Source organism: Dipodomys spectabilis, unplaced genomic scaffold (assembly GCF_019054845.1).
Source record: "Dipodomys spectabilis isolate Male_0828 unplaced genomic scaffold, ASM1905484v1 ptg000392l, whole genome shotgun sequence".
NCBI lineage: Eukaryota > Metazoa > Chordata > Mammalia > Rodentia > Heteromyidae > Dipodomys > Dipodomys spectabilis.
Genome location: NW_024871069.1, coordinates 196,226 through 215,177, shown reverse-complemented (window position 1 = coordinate 215,177; position 18,952 = coordinate 196,226). Strand labels below are relative to the sequence as shown.

General features: G+C 51.2%; 1 protein-coding gene across 1 annotated transcript in view; it reads left to right on the top strand.

Annotated features, from left to right (window-relative positions):
* The window catches only part of Ppara (peroxisome proliferator activated receptor alpha), a 43,990-nt gene that overhangs the window by 14,016 nt on the left and 11,022 nt on the right, over window positions 1-18,952 (top strand). Inside the window, exon 3 of the mRNA XM_042667347.1 lies at window positions 17,711-17,939. Coding sequence (XP_042523281.1) covers window positions 17,732-17,939 — 208 coding nt within the window. The 5' untranslated portion in view covers window positions 17,711-17,731. The remainder of the gene's footprint in view (window positions 1-17,710; window positions 17,940-18,952) is intronic.

Below are 18,952 nucleotides of genomic sequence, written 5' to 3'. Positions count from 1 at the left end.
TGCATGTCTGTAATCTCAGCTACTCAGGAGACTGAGACTGGAGAATCACCCCGGTCTGAGGCCAACCCAGGTAAAAGTTAGTGAGATACCCTATTTTAAAAAGAAAAAAAAAGTGGGCTGGGAAGGTGGCTTAGTGGTAGAGCGCTTGCCTTGCATGCCTGAGGCCCTGGGTTCGATTCCTCAGCACCACATAAGCAAAAAGAAAAAAGCCGGAAGTGGCGCTGTGACTCAAGTGGTAGAGCGCTAGCCTTGAGCTGAAGAGCTGAGGGACAGCGCCCAGGCCCAGAGTTCAGGCCCCACGACCGGACCTCCCCCCCCCCAAAAAAAAGCTAAAAGCAGAAGGCCTGGCGGGGGTGGCTCAAGTGGTCGAGGCTTGCCTAGCAAGTGTAAGGCCCTGAGTTCAATGCCCAGAACCACAGAAGGGATGGGGCAGGGCTTGAACTGACTCATCAACCAAGGACATGCTGCTGATGCCAGTCCTGGGGCTTGGCTTTTCCACTCAAGGCTGGTGCTCTACCCCTTGAACCACACCTCCACTTTTGACATTTTGCTGTTTAAGTGGGTGGCAAATAAGCACTTGCAAAGATGTTCAGCACCAGCGCCATCAGTTTACCGGTGGCATGTGTCACCATTTGAGGAGACACGATGCCAAACCCACCAGCATAGCTGTGCTGACAAGGTGTGTGTGTGTGTGTGTGTGTGTGTGTGTGTGTGTGTGTGTGAGTGTGTGAGAGAGAGAGAGTGAAGAGGCCAGAAGGTGACCCCCACTGGGGAAAAGGGTTGGCAAATAATACCAGTTACCTCCGTGCCTGCTTGAGAGGGCTCTGTATAGGGAATAGTTCTAATTCTGTGACCTTATGGAGAAGACAAGACAGAGCCAGGACCTGGGGGTGAAGAAGGGATGAGGAAATGAAGCCCGGGACTCGTTAGTAGACAGACCACTCAGTATGATACGGTCACAGTGATGCTTGTTGGTGTATTTGTCAGACACCACAAAATAACCCAGGAGCAGTGGCTCATGCGTGTAATCCTACACAAGTGTGAGTCTAAGCCAGTGGCTCATGCGTGTAATCCTACACAAGTATGAGTCTAAGCCAGTCCTCGGCAAAAAAAAAAAAAAGGCGATGGGACTTCCATCTCAGCAGAAGCAACTGGCTGTGTAGTCCATGCTTCTCATCCTAGCTGTGAAGTCTAAATAGGAGGATTGCAGTCCAGGCTGGTCTAGGCAGATAGCAAGAGCCTATCTCAAAAGTAACCAGAGCAGGGCTGGGAAGGTGGCTCAGTGGTAGAGCGCGTGCCTTGCATGCATGAGGCCCTGGGTTCGATTCCTCAGTACCGCATAAGCAGAAAAAGCCACAAGTGTCACTGTGGCTCAAGTGGTAGAGTGCTCGCCTTGAGCTGAAGAGCTGAGAGACAGCGCCCAGGTCCAGAGTTCAGGCCTCACGACTGACAAAAAATAAATAAAATAACCAGAGCAAAAAGGGCTCAGGAGAAGGCAGAGTTCATACCACCCCAGAACCACCAAAACGGCCCACAAAATGTCAGCTCAGGAAGAGTTAACGCTAATGAAAGCTGTGGAGTTGGGTTAGAAACACATCAGTATTGGCAGGGGCAACAATGTATCTCACTAATGCAAGCTGTCAATCATTGGGGAAAGTGCTGGGGGAGGGAAGGAGGACTGGGCTGGACTGGAAACTGTTTCCTCTGTTGCTTTTCTGTAAACCTTAAACTACCCTATAATCATGGTCTGTTAGTTAAATAAATGTAAAATGTATTTATCTACATGTAGGGATAAATTTGACAAGGACATGAGAGGCCTGTACTAAGAAGTCTGATTACAGTGTTGCGGGAAATGAATCTAAGCCCAGTAAGCAGATGATGTGCCATGTTCGAGGAAGAGCCAGGCCCTCTCTGGAAAGATGTGCCTCATGAGAGGTACCATGACTGACACCCACACCAAGCACATGCAGGTATCCTAGTGTGCTTATTTGAACAACACACAGCAGGGCACAGAAAAGCTAAGGAAGAACACCCAAGCCCAGAGTTCAAGCCACACTACGGGGGGGGGGGGGGGGGGCCCAGAGCTGGGTTACCACAGTGCCCATCCTGGGCCCCCGGTTTGTACTCTGAGAGCGGCCTGGGTGGAGTGGGATGTGCTGGTTTGGCTGCCAGGAGCGCCCCTCTGCCTGTTCGCAGGACAGAGACAGAACCATCGGCTACCGTAGCCCAGGGAACTGATGGAGGACTCTGCCTTTATTTTTTATTTTATTTTATTTTTGGTCTGGTCCTGGGGCCTGAACTCTGGCCTGGGCGCTGTCCCTCAGCTCTTCAGCTCAAGGCTAGCGCTCTACCACTTGAGCCACAGCGCCACTTCCAGTTTTTTTTCTTTTTTGCTTATGTGGTGCTGAGGAATTGAACCCAGGGCCTCATGCATGCAAGGCAAGCGCTCTACCACTGAGCCACCTTCCCAGCCCAGGACTCTGCCTTTAGATCCAGCCATTCTCTGGACAGCTGTAGGACCTTGAGTGACACCTGTCCTTCATCTGTTTCCCACTACAGACCAAGTCCTGGGCCAGGGCATTCCGTGGTATCTGGTTGCAGGGTACAGACGATCCGAGCTCTCCTTTAGGACTATGAGCCTGGCAGCTGTGCCTGGGATACCTGGGGGAGGGAGTGGGCCCTGGGGGCTTGGAGGGGGTCCAGGAGGGAGGAGCGTGCTCCAGAGAAGGGATGGATGCAAGTCACCCAAAGAGAAAACAGAGCCAATGGCAAGCCAGGCACTGGGGGCTCATGCCTGTTCTCCTACCGCTCAGGAGGCTGAGGACTGAGAATTGAGGCTCAAAGCCAGTTGGGGGTAAGGGAGGAAAGGCAATCCCTGAAACTATTTCCTTTTACTCTTTTTTTCCTTTCTTCGTTGCTTGCTTTCCCTCCTTCCCTATGTCCCTCCCTCCCTCTTTTCCTTCCTTCTTTCCTTCCTTCCTTCCTTCCTTCCTTCCTTCCTTCCTTCCTTCCTTCCTTCTTTTTTTGGGTCCAAGACAGGGACTCAAACTCAGTACCTGATCCTTTTGCTCATTGGCTAGTGATCTACCAACTGAGCCACACCTCCAACCCCAAAGCTCCAGCTAACAAGCATAAAGTCAGAAGTGGAGCTGTGGCTCAAGTGGTAGAGTGTCATTCCTGAGTGAAAAAGCTCAGGGAGAGTGTCAGGCCCTGAGTTTAAGTCTCGGTACCAGCACACACACACACACACACACACACACACACACACACACACACACACACACACACACAGAATATGGAACAGACAAACAAGGCAGATGGTTCTCAGGACTGTGAGCTGTAGCTTTGTGCAGATGTAACTCGCAAGGCGGCAGCAGGAACAGCGGGCCCACAGCTGGTGGATGGCCGCCCCAGCCTCTGACAGCAGTGGAGGCCACCTGAGGCATGTGGCATAGCGAGCCACGTCTCTTCTGTGACCCACACAGTCCCAGAATGTTTCCCCAGAAATACTACTGTCCCCCTGCGTCGCCGGCTCTGAGCTGCGTGAATAAACCCTTTGTAGGTTTCCGTCCCTCTTGCTCTTATGCAGAGGCCTGCTTTACGGCAGAAAATTCCATGTTTTTCTTCGGTAGATTGCGTGGGTCCTCTCGGGGTTGTCACTTTTAATCTCATCCATCTGAGTTTCTTAGAAAAGCGTTTGTCCTGCCACAGTCCGTCGTGGAGGGAGCCCTTGGCTTCCTGTTGCTCGTGTTCATGAATGTGTAGGTGATGTTCAGTGACTTCAAATCAGAGCCAGCAGTCGGCTGCCGTGGCTCTCCCCTTCGCTCTCTTATTTGGAGATGGGCAGAATTATTATGTGCCTGCGTTCCTCCTGCTTGTCCTGTTGAATGGGGATGGAAGCTGTGTGGCTCTGGGAACCGCTCATTCCAAACAGGAAAGCCTTGTCCGCACTTCCAGCTGGCAGAGGGACAAAGCAGGCAAGTGTGAGACCGGGCTTCAGACAGAGCCACGAGACACCTCACGGCAGAAGTCCTGCGTCCCTGCTGCGTGCAGGCCATCACTTCCCACACGTGTGAAAGCCTTGTCCACAGGGAGGCCAGGGGGCAGGGGCATTCCCCGCCATCATTATTACCAGAAGCAGCAGCAGCAGTGCAGGTGTTTCCTAGAGAAAGGGAAATGACAAGAGAATGCAGTTCCTGGCCCTACGCTGGGTCTCAGGCGGAAGGGAGGACAGGCCCCGCCCACCGTGTGGCAGAAGGGAGGACAGGCCCCGCCCACCGTGTGGCAGAAGGGAAGAGGCCCCGCCCACCGTGTGGCAGAAGGGAAGAGGCCCCGCCCATCGTGTGGCAGAAGGGAGGACAGGCCCCGCCCACCGTGTGGCAGAAGGGAAGAGGCCCCGCCCATCGTGTGGCAGAAGGGAGGACAGGCCCCGCCCACTGTGTGGCAGAAGGGAAGAGGCCCCGCCCACCCTGTGACTCCGCCTCCAATTGCAGTCTGGTGTCCTTGGTACATTTCCCGAATCTGTCAGTGTTCTGTGGTATGAAAGAGGTAAACATGTAAGTCGGAACTTACAGGGATGGGGGACCTTCTCTGCATCTGCATGTGTGCCAAAGCAGCCATACTGCTAATCCTGGAGAAAAGCTTCACGTGTGCCTTACATGCACCTTGGTCTTTGTTTCCTTTTTTGTTTTGTTTTGTTTTTTTTTACTGCAGGTCCTGGGACTTGAACTCAGGACATGAGCACTTTCCCTGAGCTTTTTTGTTCAAGGTTTTGTGTCTACTGGTTGAGCCACAGCTCTTTTAATGGTTAACTGGTGATAAGAGTCTCATGGATTTTCCTGCTTGTCAGACCTCAGCCTCCTGAGTAGCTGGGATTACAGGCATGAGCTACTGGTACCCAACTAGACTCATCTGTTTTTTCAGGGTCAGTACTGGGGTTTGAACTCAGGGACTGGTACTTGTTAAACAGGTGTTCTACCACTTGAGCCATACCCCCAAGCCTTTTTTGTGTTGGTTATTCAGGATAGAGTCTTGCTTTATATTGGGCTAGTATGGACACTACAATACTCATATTTGTTCTTCCTTTTGTTGCTGGGATGGCCACTGTACCCAGTCATTGTTGAGATGGAGTCTTTCAAGCTTAAAAAAATCCAGACTATCCTTGAGCTGAAATCCTTTGCTCTCTGCCTCTTCCTTCCAAGCCATTAGGATTACAGGCTTGAGCCATCAGTGCCCCGCTAGACTGTAAATGGACATTTACAGCACTAAACATTTATATTAGGAAAACCAAGAACTCAAACTAGTGACCTAACAAACTAGAAAAAGTGGGTCAGTTAAACCTAATTATATAAAGCAGAAAAAAAATTAACAAGAATCACAGTAGATATAAATGATTAGCATACCAGGGAAAATAGTAGAGAAAAATCAAGGAAAAACAAAGCTTTTTCTTTAGAACAAATAAAATTGACAAACTTCTAGCCTAGCTGATCCAAAAAAAATAGAGAGAGGGACAGAAAGGAGGAAGAGCAAAAGAGGGAAAGGAAGGGAGACTAAAGGAAGGAGGAAGGAAAGAGGGAAGGAGGAAGACGGAAAGAAGGAAGGAAGGGAGGGAAAGACAAATTGCCAGTATCTGCATGAGAGCACGGATCCTACAGACAACCAAAGGGTGGCCGTGGCATAGTGTGAACTTGTGCAGACAAACTTGGCAGCCCAGTGGGAATGGAGACCTTACTTGAGCTGCACAGACTTCTAGCCTGGATTCAAGGCAAATAGATCACATCAATGGCCCTAAATCTAGTAAAAGTTTTGCTTGAAACTTCACACAGAAATTCCAGGCTTAAATGGTGTCCCTAAAAATTCTAACAGATGTCTAGGGAGAAAACAGTACTGGTCCCCACAAAAGCTTCCAGAAAATAAAGATGTGGTACTAGCGCCCAGTTCTTCCCGTGAATCTAGTGGTGATCTGATAATGAAATCAGACAAAGGCATTCATTATAAGTGAAGGAAACCAAAGGCCAGTGAACCTAGTTGCAAATTTCTAATAAAACTCTTGGCTGGGAAGGTGGATCAGTGGTAGAGTGCTTGCCTCTCATGCATGAGGCCCTGGGTTTGATGGCTCAGTGGTAGAGTGCTTGCCTCTCATGCATGAGGCCCTGGGTTTGATGCCTCAGCACCACATAAGCAGAAAAAGCCAGAAGCGGTGCTGTAGCTCAAGTGGTAGAGCACTAGCCTTGAGCTGAGGAGCTGAGGGACAGCACCCAGGCCCAGAGTTCAGGCCCCACAACTGACAAAAAACAAAAACAAAATCTCTTAAAGGCATTGCTATACCGTTTATAAAAAAAATATAGCTCATGGAGTTATTCCTAAGAATTGAAGAATGTCTTAAAGGTATAAGAATTAATGTAGCTCTGGAAGTGTCATAATGAAACCCCCTCATACAACTAATGTATACTAATAAATTTAAAAAAATAGTCACTCACTGTGTCAACAGGATAAAAAAGGAAAACTAACTGAACATGTCAGTTGGTTTAAAAAAAAAAAAGCAGTTGATAAAAAATCCCACATTGGTTTCTCATTTTTAAAACAACTGGTTTTGCCAGGTAGTGGTGGCTAACTCAGGAGTCTGAGATCTGAGGATCACAGTTCAAATCCAGCCCGAGTAGAAAAGTTTGTGAGATTTATCTCCAGTGAATGACCAAAAATCCAGAAGTGTAACAGTGGCTTAAATGGTAAAGAACTAGCCTTGAGCAACAACAACAACAAAAGCAAACAAAAAACCCTCAGGGACAGACAGTACTCGGGCCCAGAGTTCAAGCCCCAGGACTGGCACCCAAAAAAACCCCTCCAAAAGCAACAAAATAAAAAACCAGCTGGTTTTTGACAAAGGCATGAAGGCCGTCAGTGGAGAAAGTACAATCCTTCCCGCAAAAGCTGCCAGTGTGGGGTTGCCCACACCCCAAGTGAACTCTCAAGTCTTCTTCACACCAGTTCACAAAAAAGTAATTCCAAAGAGATTCCGGATCTTAATGTGAAACCCAAAGCTATAGAACTTCTAGGAAAAAAAAAACACATGGGGAAAAAAATCTGTGACCTGGGATTTGCAAAAAGACTTTAAGGACAAGAGGCTGATAATGCCACGCATAAAAGAAAAACCGGGTAGGTTGGACTTCATCAGACATAGTTGCAGGAGAATGGAAGCATGAGATACAGGCTGGAAAGAGATCGTGTAAGGCGGTGCTTGGCGACAGGACACAGCCCAGAGAGAGCTCTCAAAGCCAACCTGGAAGGAAACGCCGATTGCCAGGCCCCTGCCTGCCTGCCGGCCTGGGCCTGGGCCTGGGCCTGGGCCTGGGCCTCGGCGGCGATCCGGCGCACCACACGCCATTAGAATGAGCAGAAGCAGGAAGACCGGACACACCGGTGCTGCTGACCTGAGGAAGGAGGACTGGGACCCTCAGACCTGACTGGGGGAAAGATGGAAAGATGAGGTGACACAGCTCCTGCCATCCAGCAACCCCACTCCCAGGCACTGAACCCCGAGAAAAAAGGCACGGTTCATACAGAGGGCCACCAACACTGCCAGCGGCTGTGTGACAGCCAGAGGCCCCCACCAACTGTGGCCCTCCCCATAGCCGAAGAAGACCTGGTAATTGAACAGAAGGTTGTGACTATCTGCCCCTCCACGGGGGTGGATCTTGAAAATGAGTATGTCAAGTGAATCAAGCCAGAATCGTGTCATAGGGTTCTATTTGTATGATCCCACAGTGACAGAAAACAGACCAGAGGCACGGGGGGCGGGGGGGACATGGGGGCACAAGGGGAGCGGATCTAGGTGGCAGCACTAACGGATCCCACTGCATGAGAACGGAAATCTCCATGAACCATGCCATTCTTGGCCACACAAGTAAAGTCTCCACTAAACTCTACTAAAGACAAATGAAGCATCTCATGTTCTCAGCAGGCATCTGCCTTTGACACAGATCAGCAGGGAATGAAAAGGACCAAGTGACCTCGAGGTCATTCAGAAACTAGATTGCGAGGTCTCTGACTCGCAGGTCATAGGTGAAAGCTGGGATGCCGGGCAGTAATTCCTCCAGAGGTCAGATGTGGAGGTCAAGGGTGGAAACGGGAAGCCGGTGGCCTGTGCATTCAGCACGGCTCCCCGGCCCGCCACGGGATGCTGTGACCTCACGGTACTGCACTTTCTTACCTGGAAAGTAACCCCAGGGGCTGAGCAAGGGTGACCAGGCAGAAGATGCTAGGTGCCTGGGACAGAGTGGTAGTGTGGCACTCTGTGGTACAGAAAGTGTTAACACATCGCCAGCGCCATCAACAGTGCCAGCCATGTGTCTTCTTCCTGGGGTGTTGGGTCTGAGGGATGAGGAAGGCCGGTTCATCCCGAGAAGAAATGGGAACCTTCACCCCTGCAGGATGTCCTGAGTACCACGTTCACCAATAATTACTCCCAACAGGTGGGGAACACGAGCTGCCACCGAAGGGAGCCGGGAACCCTGTGGAGACCCTGCGGGCTGCATTGGGGTTTGGACTAGGAGCCCACCCTTGCTGGCCGTGTGCTCTACCACGTGAGCCACACCCAGCCCATTGTTGCTTTAGCTCCTGTTCAGTAGAGTTGCCTGCTGTGTGTGCTGCTGCTGTTGTTTTAACCCAAGACAACCTCAGACTGTGATCCTCCTATCTATACTTCCTGCATAGCTGGGGTTACAGGCACATACCACCACATTAGCTTATCTATGGAGATGGAGTCTCACTAACTTGTTTACCTGGGCTGGCCCCAAACTGAGAATCTCTCGATCCCCGTCCTGTGCAGTGGGGATGACAGGCTTGTGTGAGCTACCGCACCACCCCCAGCCCCAACAGCATTTTTCTCCAGCGTTTTTTGGTTTGTTTTATGTTCCTGCTGAGAAATCCCATAGTTTTCTGATATTTGATTTTAGCATGTGGCATGCTGAAGGCTTGGAGAGTCTTGCTTGGTCACAAGCTGTCCTGGAGTCTCCCTGGAGCCTTTCTGTGTCTGAGTTCCTCCTGTCTACTTTGGCGATCTTTACCCCCCCCCCAGTCCCCCCACCCCAAAGGGATTCCAAGCCTCCTGTCTGGAAAGTTTTCCTGGAGTCCCAGGGGATGGTATCTGCTGCTCTGTGTCTGTGCCTCTCCTCCTAAAATGAGACCCAGTCTGGAGCTGTCTTACTTTAATCTCGTATTTTCTGTCACTCCTTACACCCTACTTTTGGCTCCTTTGCAGCCTTGTCTTCAATCCTCTTAAGTTTGTGACTGTATCTTCTGTGTCATCTGAATATTCCTTTTTGAAACAGACACTTTGCTGGGCACCAGTCACAAGCCCCTGTAATCCTAGTTACTCGGGAGGCTGACATCTGGAGGATCTCGGTTGGAAGGCAGCCTGGCAGAAAACTCCACGAGACTCTTATCCCCAATTAACCAGCAAAATCTGGGCTGGTGGCATGGCTCCAGTGGGAGAGCACCAGCTGAGCAAGCATCACATCCCTTCTGTTCTTTTCCGGGAGTGTCGTCATCTGCCCTGCGGTCACCAGAGCCCTGCTGGTGACCCTGACACCATGTAACTTAGTAATAGAGCAAGAACGGCTACGTTGGGGTTGCCTGGTAAGCTCTAGTCTCTCCGTGAGTGCTACAGATTCACAGCGCATCTGCCCGGCTATGTACAGATCCATTGGCTTTATCTAAATATGGAAGGAGAAAGCTCAGGATGAAAAGGTTTAAAAAAGGACCCATCTCTCCATCAACTCCCAGAACCACAAACCCAAGAGGAGCTTTAGAATGCAGGCCGCGGCCACGCATGACTGCAGGGCACAGTGGCTGTCTTTGTACATGCCTGGTTACTTGGTCTGGTGAAAAGTTCCTTTGAGTCTGGGCTTCCCCGGAGGTGGACATGGACGGGCACAGGGACTTTTCTCACTTTACTCTGGCTCGTGTGGGGCCGGGTCCGAGGGTCCTCACTGGCAGCGCAACCCCGGTGCCGCGGCTGCCTTCCCCGACGATGGTCTTGCGCCTCCTAGCTGTGGCTTCTGGGAACGTAGAGCACAAGCACTGTCACTTCTCAGAGGAGGGGACAGGCGAGCCAGACACAGGGGTTGGGGAGGCTCGCACCTGTCATTCTAACTACATGAAAGACTGCAGTTGGGAGGATTGAGGTTCCAAGCCAGGCCAGGGAAAAGAGTTTGCAACATGCCACCTCAGTGGAAGAAGGGGGCACAGGCCTGTCACCCCAGCTACTGTGGGAAGCCTAACACAGGAGGATCACAGTCCAGCTCCCACCCCGGGTCAAAAGCAGCACTCAAAATCACCAGTGCAAAAAAGGGTTCAGTGGCCCAGCATCTGTCTTGCAAGCATGAGGCCCTGAGTTCAAGCTCCAGTACCTCAAAGAGACAGACAGGGCAGAGGTGCGTGGGCTGGAACTCCTTGGTCATCTCTCGGGTATCTGCCTGGAAAGAGCTGTTGTGTTTGTGTCCCCGATGCCAGTTCTTCCACTGTTTACCTGAGCCAGGGAAGAAACGTCCTCCTAGGCTCTGTCCCAAATGTCTGAGGCCACCAGCTCTCTGTCCCCAGTCTCCCGCCTCCCGCCTCCGCTGCAGGAAGCTGCCGCACTTGGAGGATGGGCTACCTTCTCCAGGAGGGCGCGGCGTCTGGCCTTGTGTCCTTTGCAGCTTAATCCCACCCTGCCTCCAGATGTTCTAATGCCGACCCCTGAGTGGTTGATAGCAGAGTCAGTCTAAATGTGGAGCACCCCAAAATACCACCACAGCGGCCATGACCCCTCCTGCTCCAGCAGGGACACCTCTCCTCACGCCGTTTCTGCTGTGCTTTCCTGCAAACGGCCACAGGCTCTCCAGTTCACCTGCTTTGACCCATGGAGTGTGGCAGAAAGAATGTCGTGTAACTTAACAAGCAAGGCCTAGTGGAAGAGGCCTGTGGTCCCCACACTCACCCGCTTCGGGTCCTGCTGCCTCGTGAAGAAACCTTGACCACAGTAAGATGGCCACTTTGTGAGAAAGGGCCAGCCAGGAGCCGTGCCCACCCCCCCCCACCCCCGGTGGGCAGCTGCAGCCATCTTGGACTGACAGACCTGGGGGATCTCCAAGTGACCACAGCGCTGCATTCACAGGCTGCACCAGCAGAAGACGCCCTGCCCAGCGCCGTCCAGCTGGCCGAGACTTTCCCACAGGATTGGGAACAAATGAAGTGACTGTGGTTTTAGGCGGCTGGGTTTGAGGCTGTTGGTTATGCAATCTCGCACAGGTGACACAACTCTTAGAGTAGATTTTCCAGCCACTTTCACCTACGTAGCCAGTGATGTGCTGGCCGTGTGTGCGAATGCGCCAGGCCCTTTACCCTGCTTTCTGCGGGCCTCCTGCTGAGTCTGGTTGTCATGTAGGCGCCGTCTTCGACCCCGGTCCTTCAGCGACCGCCTGGCCCTCCAGGATGCTGCACCTGCCACACGGCACTCACCACCACTCGCTGACTTGTGCCTCTTACTTTCTCGTGGGGTAAGCGTCTTTCCTCTCTGAGCCTCTCCCTCTTTCTCCTCTGTGGACCGGCCCCTGCCGCTGGAGAACCGCAGGAACATGTGTGTGATGTGGATGGTGTGCTCTCAGCTGCTAGGATGGATGGATAGGTAGAGCGAACCATCGATCAATCGGTCGATAGATAGTAAGTTTCCCCCATCTCTTCGTCCTGCCAGTCCCTTCCTTCCCAGAGCCCTGGTCTGTGGGCCCTTCAGAGCTTAGTTAGGCTTTCTGTCTTTGGTCTCCGCCTTTAGTTCAGGCAAATACTTGTCTGTGTTTCATACCTCATAGTCATCCATCTCCGAAGGGAGATCGGTTGAACCCTGCGGTTTGTAAAGCTCAGCCTTATAAGCGCTGCCTCTCCAGGAGGCTCTGTTGGGTGCCCAGGTCCTCCGTCTTGGGGAATGCCCCCTCGTTGTGTGGCAAGACCGCAGACAGTTAACTGCTTCCCTGGCCCCTGCTGCTGATAGTCCCAGTGCTCTCTCGGTGGCTGCGTGTTGTCTGCCCTGATCAACGCTGAATGACAAGTCCACATGGCAGTTCAGTGGACTTCGTGCTTCTGTGGCAGCGTCACAGCGTGCTCGGGTTTGATGACCGCACGCAGGCAGGGCGTCCCCACGAACAGCGTTGCTCTGTTCTGCCAGCACCTCCCCAAAGGTAAAATGGCACCGAGAGGAAAAAGGAGAGGAAAAAGCAAGGCTTGGCTCAAACTGGAAGCAGTAAGTCTCGTTGTCCAGGGGAAACGCGGGCAGATCTTAGGCAGGGTGGGAGCCCTTGGTGTCTCGAAAGCTGCAGCGCTCTGTGCCACCTTGGGCCGGCCACTCTCCCATGAAAGCAGTTCTTCCAAGTATACAGAATCCCAAGTTTAATGCCTTTGGTGGTGTTGGGAGAGCTCCAGAAGTCTCTGTTAACCCTAGGTGATGTGCAAACCCTTGGTTATGGATTTACCTCGGTTCCTTAAAATCCCTAGCCCCCATGCCTCTTCATGTCTCCCTCTGCCCTTGCTGTTTGCCATGTGTTTCCGGGGCATTTTCTACACCACTGTGGGCCAATGATTAATCAGTGTCAGTGAACACTGGGTACTAGGTGAAGGTACAGAGTGCTTCCTAGCCTTTTTGTTTGTTTGCTTATTCTGAAACGTTTTAGATCATAGCCCAACAATCTGAGCCAGAGACTTCATTCTAGGATGAAATATAACCTGTAAGAAATCTGCAGATTCTGACAAGGTAGTGGATTAGGACTGGTGGAAAAGAGAAAGACCCGCGGCCTGCTGGCACAGAACTGATGCACCTTTGCTAAGACACCATGCCTGCTCTTCAAACCACTCCCATAAATCCCTTCCACCTTCAGCCAGGAAAAAAGTAACCCAACAGATTTCCAGCTCTGGGCACGGCCGTGAAAGGGGTTATAGAGAAGACACAGGGGAGAGGAGCTAAGATTCCGAAGGCCTGGAGTTATTCATACTCTGTGGAAACTCGAGTTCAAGTCCCCTGCTTCTCGCCTCACTGCGCTCTGATAACTCAGCATAAAGAACTGTCGGCATCGTTGGGACAAAGTCAAGCTCCCTTGTAAGTAAGAAATGATTTTTTTTTAAGGAAATTACTTCAGACAGTATTTAGGAAATGACTTCTGGACCCAAGAAACTGTGAACAGTGGGGGAGTGCGGACAGTCTATGTACAGGGGAAATACCATGAGGAAACCTGTGGTATCATTAATATATACTGAAAAAGTAAATGACAGGAGCGGACGCAGGCCCTGCTGCGGCGGTGGAAGCTGGCTGTCCCGCAGGTGAGCGTTCAGGCCCCTCAGCCAAGCACGCAGCCTCGCCGGGGAGATGCACAGGAAGTTACGTCACCCCATTTGCGTAGGGGTACACCAGCACGGCGGTTCCCGTGACTTGACTCAGTGAGCACTCCTGCCATGAGCTACTCAGCCTAACCTTCCTAATAGTCATGAAGCTAGGAGTTGGCAATGTGTTATTCAGCGTTTGAGTATCGCAGGTTATCAGGGAATGAGAGATTCCTCCAGCGTTCTCTTCCATCTCAACATAAAGCAATCAAAATTCTATGCCTGTTTTTCTTTTCTTGCATGTGCGTATGTGTGCGTGTGTCTGTCTGTCTGTCTGTGTGTCTCCAGAACCAAGGTGTTGTTCCTTAGCTTTTCCCCTCAAGGCTGGCACTTTGCCACTGTGCCTTGTGTCACAGCTCCATTTCCATCCTTTTTCTGGTTAACTGGAGAAAGTTTCATGGACTCCTCTGCCTAGGCTATCTTCGAACCACAATCTTCAGATCTCCGCTTCCTGAGTGGCAAGGATTACGGGTGTGAGCTACTGGTACCTGGCTTGTTTCCTGTTTATTTAACGTTCTTATGTTTTGTTTAATGTTCTAGGGTTTTCAAACCATCTACCACCTGGTTCCCCAAGGAGTATTTTCATTGTCAAATGTTCAACTACTAAGAACTGAAAACAGAGATTCAGAGTCAGATGGGAGCTTCAAAGAAAGGGATCCTGCCTTGTTCCTGCTTGCCCTCTGGGGCATTTGGAGCATAGGGCCCCACAATTGGCTGGCCTTCTTGATGAACCAGTCAATGGCAGTGGCTTGTAGGTGTCGGGCTTGCCCTGACCAGAAGCTTCTAGATGGGGAAGAGTCCAAAGCTAGAGCCTGCTGGGAACCTGGGGCGTGCAGGCTGGGGTGTGCCCGTGTGACCTCCGCTATCTCTCTGGGGGACTCGGGCAAAGGGAAGCCTTCTTATCTGCACTCCGGGAAGGAGCAGGCCAATGTACTGGGGATCGTAGCGAGCCCATCCCTCCGGCCAGAGTTCAAGCCTGGACCGCCTCACTCCTGGTAGGGGCTTCGTTTGCTTAGCTCCTGAATGGCGAGCCCAGCTTGCCTAAGTTAATCTCATGGTTCTTTCAAAATAACTGAAAAAGAAAATGATAGGATCCCAAAACACTCTGAGGTACAGAAGGAGAGAGAGGGGATCTTCCCGGGCTCTGGAGGCTCCTGGCTGCCGGACCAGAGCTCTCACCGCCATGTGCATTTGTAACTGGGACACAGGGCGTGGCCTCAGCCCCATCTGTCTGGTAACCTCTAGCCAGCTGTTGGCTTGCACAAAGATGAACTTTATGGCTGATGGAGTGAGTTAATGACTGTGGCTTTTGAACTTGTGGTTCCTGGTAGAATATGCAATAATAACAATAACAATAATAATAAATTACATCATGCTCATTACCCCATTATCTTGCTTGCCTTTGAAGAAATCTTCCTTCAGAGATAATGCAGAATAAAATATGATAGAATGAAGGGGCTGGGCCAGGTGCTGGGGGTTCATGCCCATAATCCTCGCTACTTAGGAGGCTGAGATCTGAGGATTATGGTTTGCAGTCAGCCTGGGCAACTCTTACCTCCAGTGAGCCACCAGAAAATGGGAAGTGAAGCTGTGGCTCAGAGTGGTAGAGTGCTAGTCTTGAGCACAAAAGCTCAGGGAATGTGAACAAGTGACCAGGCCCTGAGTTCAAGCCCATAATTGACAAAAAAAAAAAAAAAGGAGGGGCCAGGACTGAGGCTCTGTGTACACCGCATGTTCATCATGTACAAAGCCCTGCACTCGATCCCCAGCACCAGCCTTGCACAAAACAAACAAAAATGCACAGATTTACGCTAATAGATTTACTTACAGTAATAGATAATGGAGAGAGTCTTAAGCACCCTACAAAAAGTTACCGTTCTATTTTATTCAGACTTGTGTGTTTTTGTCACCTGTGAAAATGATCAGAATTCCAAGTGTGAGAGGTGAATGTCTCAAAGATGTGCGAATTTTACCTCTTTTATTTTTCCTTTCTTGAGAAAAGTGGTGTCTTTTTTTGCTTTGATGTTTTGATAGGAGGGCTTTTCCCCTTAAGGTTGCAGCTCTACCATTTGGGCCAGAGCTCTGCTTTCAGCTCTTTGGTGGTTAATTGGAGATGAGAGTCTCATACACCTTCCTACTGGGGCTGACTTCGAATCAAGATCCTCAGATCTCCTCCTCCTGAGGAGCTAGGATGACATGCAGCACTCAGGGAAGAAAGCAATTACCACTGCCCTTAAAGGTGTTGTTACATAAATGCATTTGATGGGTGAACATTTGCTTTGGAAAGTATTCTTCGTTCCAACAGAACATTGTTGTGTCTGCCCTAACGTGAGGAGAGCTACCTTGCACTGACCCGAGGGTTGGGGTCAGCGCTTACCTCCTCTGACCCATGGGCTCAGTGTAACCATTTTCAGATGGGAAATAGTTCCAGAAGCTAAATGTCGCCTAGCTGGGCTCAGAGAGGTGGGCAGCAATCAGGGCCAGGGAAGACAGCAGCAGGTGGGAGCCAGTGGCTCCCATCAGTCATCCCGACTGGTCAGAAGCCTGAGAGCGTGAGGAACGCAGGTGGAGGCCAGCCCAGGCAGAAAAGTCCACCAGACCCCTTCTCAACAAGCTGCTGGAAATGGTGGAGTGTGTGTCCATCCCCCCAGCCACCACAGGAAGCCTAAAACAGGCAGGGTATGGTATGTGCCCAGAGAGGAAGGAAGACCCTATCTCAAAAAATATCCAGTGCAGAAAGGGCCAGTGGCGTGGCTCAGTGGTAGAGCATCTACTAAGCAAGCATGAGTTCCCAGTTCAAAACTCCTGTCGTGCCAAAACAATTCAAAACGGCAGTCGGGGGAAAGGCAGCCCAGGCTGGCCTACCTGGGCACAGCGCCGGGAACAGAGCGAATCCCCTGCATTGCCATGGGGGGAGGGGCATGGCCAGTGCACAGCCCCAGGGCCCAGCCCCCACGGCTGCAGTGCCCACTCTGGAGGTCACAGAAAGTCATGGAGCCGGGTGAGCCGGGTGCCGGTAGCTCACACCTGTAACCCTAGGAAGCTGAGTTCTAAGGATTGCAGGTCAAAGCCAGCCTGGATAGAAATATCTGTGAGACTCTTATTTCCAGTTAACCAGCAAAAACAGTGAATGTGGAGCTGTGGCTTATGTGGAGCTGTGGCTCAAGTGTAGAGCACTAGCATTGATCCAAAAAAGCCAAGCTAAGGCACCCAGTTCAAGTCCCAGCACTGGCACGCGCATCCATACACACACACATACACACGCGCGCGCACACACACACATACACGCGCGCGCGCGTGCACACACACACACACACACCAACACAGGAAAGACACCATGCTACCCTGTCGCCTGTGGAGAGTAACTGACCGCTTGTCTGCTCATTCATGTCCAGCCCTGTCTGCAAGCCGCCTTCTCAGGTCTCCCAAACCCCACTAACAACAGATCATACAACGCCCACACTTGCTGCGTGCTCTGCTCCCTTCTCCCTGGCCCCTCAGCCTGGCCCATGGCCTCCCGGCCCCCTTGGCTGGGCCCTGTGAACCTGCCAGCTCGCTGCAGCCCTTCCTGTTCTTTTTGCTGGCACATGCTCCCCAGGCCTTTGCACAGGCCGCTCCGTTCCCAAGGCCCCTGCCCTCCCCTGGTCCACAGGCCTTCCTGCAGGCTCCTCCCTCCGCCCTCCAGCACGGGTTTGACGGGTGGCCCCACTGGTTGGGGGCTCTGGGTTTCTGTCTCTGGCTGGGTCTCAACACCCCCATGTCAGTGGTGTGTACAGTCAGCCAGGAGCACACGGCCCCAGCCCGACCACTCTGGCTTCTCCCTCATGGTGTTGTTTAGAGATTCTTTGGGATTTCTTTTTTTAGTGTGCATCTCAAGAGTTAAGCCTACAAAAGATAGTCAACCCCATTAGCTCTTACATGGGAAGTGCAGGAGCATCTTCAACCCAAATGCAGCTGTCAGTGGGATGCTGGTGGCTCACACCTATGATCTAGCTCCTCAGGAGGCTGAGATCTGAGGATCGTGGTTTGAAGCCAGCTCGGACAGGAAAGTCTCTGAGACTCTTTATTTCCAGTTAACCACTAAAAGCCAGAAGTGGTGGAATGCCAGCCTTGAGTGAAAAAGCTAAGGGTCAGCACCAAGCCCTGAGTTCAAGCTTCTGTTCAGGTACATGTGTGTGCACCCATGTGCACATGCTCTCTCACACACACACACACACATACGCACACACACAAGGATGCTTTCATTTAAGAACACGAATGAGCGCTCTTGCCTGTCTGTTCACACATGGTGTCTCTCCCTCCACAGAGGACCGGCTCCATCGGCATCATGGTGGACACAGAAAGCCTGATCTGCCCTCTCTCTCCGCTGGAGACAGAGGACCTAGAAAGCCCATTGTCTGAGGAGTTCCTACAAGAGATGGGAAGCATTCAAGAGATATCGCAGTCTATTGGTGAAGAAAGTTCTGGAAGCTTCAGTTTCACAGATTACCAGTATTTAGGAAGCGGTCCAAGCTCAGATGGCTCTGTCATCACAGGTAAGGGCCACTTCCTGGAAAGCCCTCCACTAACAGGGTTGTCCTTGAGAAAGCAAGAAGTTACACCTTTAAAAAAATAAGGAAGGTGGCTCAGTGGTAGAGTGCTCGCCTCACATGCATGAGGCCCTGGGTTAGAGTCCTCAGCACCACATAAGCAGAAAAAGCCAAAAGTGATTCTGTGGCTCAAGTGGTAGAGCGCTAGCCTTGAGCTGAAGGGCTGAGGGACAGCGCCCAGGCCCAGAGTTTAGGCCACACTACTGACAACAACAACAAATAATAATCTAATGTAGCCAGGGGCTTGTGGCTCATGCCTGTAATCCGAGTTACTCAGGAGGCTGAGATCTGAGGATATCAGTTTGAAGTGAGCCTGGAAAGGCTATGAAACTCATCTTCAATTAACCAACAATAAAACATTTCTGGAAGTGGAGGTGTGGCTGAAGTGGTAAAGTACCAGCCTTGATCAAAAAGCTAAGGAACCGCAGCCAGGTCCTGATACTGGCACAAGCCCTAATACTGGCACAAGTACAAATATAGTCATCTGGTGTGTGCACACACATATGCACACACCTGTGAAACCATCATCACACTCAAGAGTGTCCATCAGTCCAGAAGTTACATGTATCTTTGGTAAACCTTCTTCCTGCCCTCAGCTACCCTGTCTCCCCCATAGCCACAAGTCTGCTTTCTGTCCCTCCTGCTTACTGTATTTTCTCTAGGACTTTATATTAATGTAAGCTTGTGTTCTAGCTGGTCTCTTTTATTTGGCTGAGATCTGTGTGCTCAGTGGCACACCTCGGTAATCCACTCAGTTATTACGGTCTGGGTGGACCATTGGTATTTGATTTCTTCTCTTTTCTCTTTGTGTCCCAGACTGGGGCCCAGACTTGATACCTGATGTTTTTGCTCATTGGCTAGAGCTCTACCAAATGAGCCACACCTCCAACCCCAAGGGTTGAATATTTCTTTCTTCTTTTAGACTACTGGTGTCTTAGGAAGGCGCCTGTTAACGAACA